This window comes from Babylonia areolata, chromosome 3 (assembly GCF_041734735.1).
Source record: "Babylonia areolata isolate BAREFJ2019XMU chromosome 3, ASM4173473v1, whole genome shotgun sequence".
Classification (NCBI taxonomy): Eukaryota; Metazoa; Mollusca; class Gastropoda; order Neogastropoda; family Buccinidae; genus Babylonia; species Babylonia areolata.
The window spans coordinates 60,431,262-60,438,761 of record NC_134878.1 but is presented as its reverse complement, the minus strand read 5'-3'; the positions used below and the strand labels follow the sequence as shown (position 1 = coordinate 60,438,761).

Sequence of the window (7,500 nt, the reverse complement as noted above, 5' to 3'; positions counted from 1 at the left end):
AGCAGAGGTGCTTCGACTTGGTTCAACTGTTTGTGTGTTAGTTGGTCATTAATTTAACGTTTGTTCACCAAAGTGGTGTGTGTGTGTGTGTGTGTGTGTGTGTGTGTGTGTGTGTGTGTGTGTGTGTGTGTGTGTGTGTGTGTGTGTGTGTGTGTGTGTGTGTGTGTGTGTATTACCATATTCAAGCTGGACAAATTTTAATCATTTTCATTGTCACATATGTGGGCAGAACAACACAATGTGTATGATCATCTATTATCACTACACTGACAGAGAAGGCCTGAAGGGCATCCTCAAAGCACGCAAGATTCTCAAGAGTCCCAGCGGAAGATATGGAGAAGGTAAGATATGCTAACAAGACCGCCTAAAGAAAAAAAAAAACAACAACAAAAAAACTGTCAAGATATGGGAATAAGAAATCTTTGTTTAGCAGAGTTTCGTACTTGAGAAGGTCATGTAATGCTCAAAGTAATTTGATTAAGAAATGCGTAGATTAATAACTTGTAGGTCGTAATGACCAAGACTAGATCAAAAAGATTAAATTAATCAGAATGCTGGATCATGGAGAGTCGATCGACAATTGATAATACGTTCTTGCCTACGTTGTTCATGCTTCTCTCTTACAAAGCGCGCTTGCTTTCAATTCTGCTTAATTCTGATATGCATTAACAAAAAAAAAAATAATAATAAGTACGGCAATGTTTAAACCTTTAAACAACTGCTGTATGTTTTGCTAATTGAAATATGTGTTTCAAATAAACACTCTTCAAGTTGTGCTTCTTTAGAAATATAATTATATTTATGTGTGTGTTTAAAGCTTTTCCCCCTCTTTAAACGTACAGTAGGTTTTGCTTCTTTAATAACACTATCAGTTTTGCTGCTAATAAACACACTGTCAGTTTTGTTTCTTTAATAACACTATCAGTTTTGCTGCAAATAAATACACTGGAAGTTTTGCTTCTTTAGACACCTCGTAAGTTTTGCTTCAAATAAACACACTGAAAGTTTAACTTCTTTAAACACATCGTAAGTTTTGCTTCAAATAAACACACTGAAAGTTTTACTTCAAATAAACATACTGCGAGTTTTGTTTCTTTAAACACACCGTAAGTTTTACTTCAAATAAACACATGAACACACTGTAAGTTTTGCTTCTTTAAACACACAGTAAGTTTTTCATTCAAATAAACATACTGTAAGTTTTGCTTCAAATAAATGTACTGTATGTTTTGTTGCTCTAAACACTACCGTAAATTTTACTTAAAAAACAACAACAACACACTGTCACTTTTGCTTCAAGTCAAATAAACACATTGTAACTTTTGCTTCTTTGAACATACTGTAAGTTTGGCTACAAATGAACACATTGTAAGTTTTGCTTCTTTAAACTCATTGTCAGTTTTGCTTCTGTAAGCATTCCATTTACATGTAATGTGTATGCATGGCAGTAACTGCGTCTGAAATCTCTCTCTCTCTCTCTCTCTCTCTCTCTCTCTCTCTCTCTCTCTCTCTCTCTCTCTCAAGGAAATATCTTTTTAGACTTGATTTTAAGATTTACGTGGACTGAAACAGACGCGGTTGAAATGGTCCTTTAACTCTGTTTTCAATATCTTTCAACTTTATCTAAATTTTACATGGACTGGGCGAAACGAGCATGGATTGGTCTTTCTAAAGTTGTTTTAATCAACCTTTTAACACTAATTATTTTGTGTCCTCATCAACCGTGTTTAAAAAAATGACAAGTATTCTGCACTGGAATGGTCCTGATTTTGCGGCTGGGCGAGCCATAAGCAATATGATTAATTAATTTGATTATTTATTTCTCAGTCTCGCGCTGGTCTTCGTTATCAGGATTCTTAGTTGTGACGTGTCCGTCTACAGGTGTCTACCTGACAAGACTTGCGCCCACACACGGGAGAGCAAAGATCGCCCAGAACAACTGGGACGGGGTCTGGAAAGCTACAGAGGGGTCTGGAAAAGTGGATTACACCATTTCTGTCCGCCTGCCAGACCACAAAGTGAAGACGTACGGAGAAATCTTCGTCTTCAGTGAAGACGTGGACCTGGACTTCACCACGTACAGACTGTACTCCAAGTCTGGGGACCACGAGGAACTGGAGAATGCAGCGAAGAAGACCCACGAGGAAGATGAGGAGAAGCGCAAGAGCCAAGCGACTTCACAGCTGAAGCAGCGGAAAATGAAATGGTGCCGAATTATGTGAGATCACCCAACGAAAGCCTCTAATCACTTGTGTGCGGTGCTTAGTTGAAATAGCGCAACGTGAAGTACAAGCGTGTGTGTTGAGAACTTTCATTATTTCTTCTTTCTCCTTCTCATGTCTATTTCAGTTTCAGTTTTGTCAAGTAGGCGTCACTGCATTCCGTTCGGACGAATCCCGCATTAACGCTACGCCACATCAGTCTGCAAGGCAGATGCCTGACCAGTACCCTAACCAAACGCGCTTAGTCAGGCCCTGGGTACATGCAGACTTTGTTTTTGTGTACCTATCAAAGTTGATTTCTTCTAAAGATTCATTCCATAGGACAACACTTGGCTTCACTCAGTCAGTGCGCCAAGTGCGTGCTGCACACGGGACTTAGGTTTATTGTCTCATCCGCATGACCAGACGGTCAGTTTTGTCTCCATTGTGGGAGGGAAAAGAGGACCGGTTGTCCCGGGTCAACTGATGGCACCATCACAACCCACCAGTGTTGAATATTGCTTTTGGTGTCATATACTGTACCATGTCAAACTGATGCAAACTAGGCCTATTGGTTTGCTCTGCTTGGCCAAATTTCGCGCGGCTAACAGTGAAAAGACGGGCCCACCCGCTCTCAGCCAATCAAACGCCTCTAAAAACTATAAGCGCTTGCTTTTTGTCTGTTTGTTTCTGGTAGTTTGCACAGGTCTTATACGTTATTTTTTGTTTTTGGAGCTACGGGGTGGGGAGGCGTGGTGTTTTTAAAAAAAAATTTTTATTTTTTTTATTTTTCCTGGAATACTTGCATGGCCGTAATCTATTTTGGTCTTCACACCGACTGGGATCTACAATAACTGAATGAGCGAATCGGGTCGTAAATAAAAATAACGACACAAGCCTGGTGTGTTTTTGTAACTATTTTGTTTTTTCGGACGCAAGTATGCTCTCTCTCTCTCTCTCTCTCTCTCTCTCTCTCTCTCTCTCTCTCTCTCTCTCTCATTGACTCTGTCTCTATCTGTCTGTCTGTCTGATACAGCTGTAATAGCCGTGAGTATAAAAGAGTTGAGTGGTTTGGATACTGGATAGTAAGTTGTGTGTATGTGTGGGTTTTTTTTGTTTTTTGTTTGCGCGCGCGCGCGTGTGTGTGTGTGTGTGTGTGTATCTGTGTCTGTGTGTTTGTGTGTGTCTGTGACTGTGTGTCTGTGTGTGAAATAACACACACACACACACACACACACACACACACACACACACACACACACACACACACACACACACACACACAAACGAAGAGTACCAACACAAAAACCAACAACATTCATGCATGTGCACACATACATAAGTATACACATATAGTAAAGCCGTTCTACATGTGGCAGTATCTGCACCTGTGGGACTCTGAGCGTCGACAGGCGAGACAGTTGGGAAGGGACTGCACAACTCTTCTTCACTAAAAAAAAAAGTCACCTGTGCTGGTCAGGCAACCAGGCTAATGTCGGAACGACGAGCTAATCCTTCAACACCCAGCTTTCCCAAGCCCTGCGGCGATGGAGAAGTGGTAACGGGGACAGGCAGAGGATGCTGCTGGCAGTTCCTAGTCACGACTCTGCACGCAGGCGGCTGTGGGGTGATGGTCGTCCGCCGTAGACTGGGGCAGATGCGGCGCCCATATCCTCCCACAGCGTCAGAGCAGCCCTTTTTAGAGACAGCACTGCTCTCCACTCATGGGGAAGGGGAGATAAAAGGATCCCTAAACAAAGCCTGCCTCACCTAGTACCTAGTAGGAAACCGCACGTACTTGGACATCCAACACTAGCGGTCGAAAACAACAGAAGAAAAGAACCAGGAGTCATGCCCTGACTCTGGGTGCCTGGAATGTTCGCACCCTTTTGGACAGAGACGACAGACCAGAAAGGCACACAGCGCTCATTGCTAGAATGCTTGATCGCTACCAGGTGGCAGCCCTGAGCAAAACCAGGTTTGCCGGTGAAACCCAGCTGGAGAAAGTTGAAGGGGGCTACACCTACTGCATTGGGAAGCCAGATGGCACCCCAAGAACCTCAGACGTGGGCTTTGCCATACAAACCAAACTTGCACGACAGCTTGACAGCCTTCCATCTGGGATAAACGATAGGCTTCTCCATAGTCATCAGCTGCTATGCCCCGACGATGACCAACCCTGATGACTTCAAAGACAGATGCTATTGTATGACCAGCTGAAGGAAGGCCACCGCGAACTTGGAAGACCCTGCAAGCGCTTCAAGGACACCTTGAAGACAAACCCCAAAGCCTGTGACATAGACATCGCTTCCTGGGAAACTAATGCTCTTGACCGCTTTCGCTGGAGGATGTTGTGCTCTAGTGGTATAAAGACGTTTGAAAACAAGAGAACGCTGGTTATTAAGGAGAAGCGTGAGCGAAGGAAGCAGGGCTCAACTTCTGGAGACGTTTTCCCTTGCAACACCTGTGGGAAGTGCTGCGCATCCAGAATCGGCCTCTTCTCCCATATGAGGACACACACCGACAGATAAGCCTGCCTGCCTGTCTCATCCGTCGGTCTGACGGGAGACTCCATCATAGTAAAGCACACCACACGCACAGGAATATATACTGTTCGGATGGACCTGCCACAACGAAACTAATTGCTGAGAGAAGATGTGAGTTCTTCCTGAAGCCAAATTTGAAAGAGGTGAGAGACTCAAAATGTCGGACGAAGGTTATCCTGGAGTCTATCCTACGTCTTTTGGGCTTGAAAAGAAAATGATCTGCGTCCGTAGGTCTTAGTTCTGACGTCGGTGAGGTATCCTGAGAAGGGCATCATCAAAAGAAGAGCGGAAATAACGAGACAGAGTATAGACATGGAGGGCCTGAGAAATACACTCTGGTCCGTCGAGACCCACTGACTGCAGGGTGGATTGCTTGTAATCTATTCGATTAGGAACAAGCAACCAGTGGAGAGACTGAAGGAGAGGAGAAATATGGTCAGATTTAGAAAGTCTGAAAATGGGTCTGGCAGCATTTTTCTGCATCTGTTGATGCCTGTCTAACAGATATTTGGGAAGGCGGGCTTAAAAGATATTTGCAAGAATGTGCACACAAGCGCTTTAGTAGCATTAGGAGTGAAATTGTGGAGAAAATAACGGATCCTACGCAGTTCCAGGTAGGCAAATGAACTTTACAGATGTTTGAAATGTACTGTCGGTAGGAAAAGAACTGGTCAAGACTGCGAACAGAAAAAAAAAAAATGAAACGTGTGCAGTTAATTAGAGCAGAATCGCGAAGAGAAGGATGTTTACGAAACCTTTTCGGACAGGCTATCATAAGTCCAATCTTATCATCATTTAAGGTCCGCAATCCACTCCCGTATCTGAGACATCAGTACATCAATTTCAGCCATGGAGACAGACTGATAAATTTGAGTGTCATCAACAAAGCTCTCATGCGACATCGCACGATGATTGATGACCCAGGAGCCACATACAGCACGAAAAGAACTGGGCCCAGGACGGATCCCTGTGGGGACAACATATTTCAAGGCAGATACATCAGAGTATGTGTCATTCAAGCATATTTTCTGTGTACGATCTGTCAGGTAAGACGAAATCCAAGCCAGTGCGGTGTCACAGATACGAAAGGAAGTTTTAAGTCTGTTCAAAATGATAGAGTAGTCGATGGTGTCAAAAGCTGCTGAGAAGTCTAAAAGAGCGAGAACAGATATTCTATCATCATTTCAGATAGAGCACGAGCCATTATTACTCAGCCGAAACTTTTGGCATTATCTCGAAATGAACAGTACGGGAATGTGTGTGTGTGTGTGTGTGTGTGTGTGTGTGTGTGTGTGTGTGTGTGTGTGTGTGTGTGTGTGTGTGTGTGTGTGTGTGTGTGTGTGTGTGTGTGTGTGTGTTTAGGGCGCTGATGGGATGTGTGTGTGTGTGTGTGTGTGTGTGTGTGTGTGTGTGTGTGTACATGTGCCGTGCTTGTTTTTGAGATCGACGCTATATGTGTGTGTTTGTGTGTGTGCGTGTGTATCAGTGTCTACGTATGTCTGCGTTTGCGTAAGTGTATGCGCATTTCCAGGGCGAGTGATGCTTTATAATACACACACACACACACACACACACACGTGTGTGTGTGTGTGTGTGTGTGTGTGTGTGTGTGTGTGTGTGTGTGTGTGTGTGTGTGTGTGTGTGTGTCCTCATGGTAAAGACCATGTCTTAGAATATGCTCAAAGAGCAAATATTCTAAAACACTACGACGTTCGCACCATATTGTCTACACTGCTTAGTCGAAAGGGGCAAAGGCTAAAAACACAAGTACTGCTAACCTGCTATGGCTGTAGGCTAGTTACCTAGGTGTCTTGAAACATGCAGCTGTTGACTTTGGCCCCAGTTTCTCAAAATGAGTTATCTCCAGTGGAACTGATAATCAAATTATAGCCACCCAACTTGTTTATCCAATGAGTCATAGTCACACTGGTACGTGTCATGCGAGAGAGCGTTTTACTTCTAAACGTGAAGTTCAGACGGGAAAATATATAAGTGTTCTTTTGTTGCTTCGTTGTCGTCATAGTCGTCGCTGTTACATCGTTAATATCTGAAGAGGTGAGGTGAAGCAGTGCATGTGTGTGTGTGTGTGTGTGTGTGTGTGTGTGTGTGTGTGTGTGTGTGTGTAGTACAACACAGTACAGTTTATGGATTTATTGATTAATCTATCCATTCATTTATCTGTTTATTCATTAATTTTTGTCAATGTTGTTCCAACCCCAGCACTGACAATGTGTATGATCATCTACTATCACTACACGGACAGAGAAGGACTGAAGGGAATCCTCGGTTCTCGCAAGATACGAAAGAGTTCCTCGGGGCGTTATGGCCCAGGTATGTAGTTGATGGGAGCTTTGACTGTGTGTATTGTATTGTATTGTATTGTATTGTATTGTATTGTATTGTGCTGTGCTGCGCTGTCCTGTGCTGCGCTGTGCTGTGCTGTGCTATGTTGTGCTGTGCTGTGCTGTGCTGCGTTGTGCTGTGCTGTGCTGTGCTGTTGGGTACTGTGACCGAAGACAGGCGCTGTACAGGTATCAATCACTCATGCACGTGCAACACACAGGTGTCTACTTCACCCGACTGTCGCCCAGCCACGGCCGGTCCAAGATCGCCAGGAACAACTGGGACGGGATTGCCAACAACGTGGAGAGCTCTGGCCGTGTGGACTACACCCTGTCCGTCAGGCTGCCGGACCACAAGATGAAGAGCTATGGGGAAATCTTCGTCTTCAGCGAAGACGTCGACCTGGACTT

General features: G+C 44.1%; 1 protein-coding gene across 7 annotated transcripts in view; it reads left to right on the top strand.

The window, feature by feature from the left end:
- The window catches only part of LOC143280167 (uncharacterized), a 9,323-nt gene that overhangs the window by 858 nt on the left and 965 nt on the right, over positions 1 to 7,500 (top strand). For 5 of the 7 annotated variants that reach the window (XM_076584757.1, XM_076584758.1, XM_076584752.1 and 2 more), the window contains 2 exons: positions 230 to 341; positions 1,882 to 3,093. In XM_076584757.1, coding sequence (XP_076440872.1) covers positions 239 to 341; positions 1,882 to 2,222 — 444 coding nt within the window. In that variant the 5' untranslated portion in view covers positions 230 to 238 and the 3' untranslated portion in view covers positions 2,223 to 3,093. Of the gene's footprint in view, positions 1 to 229; positions 342 to 1,881; positions 3,094 to 6,648; positions 6,803 to 6,967; positions 7,079 to 7,310 lie in introns of those variants that run through there. The other 2 variants (XM_076584753.1, XM_076584754.1) reach the window with 2 other exon arrangements.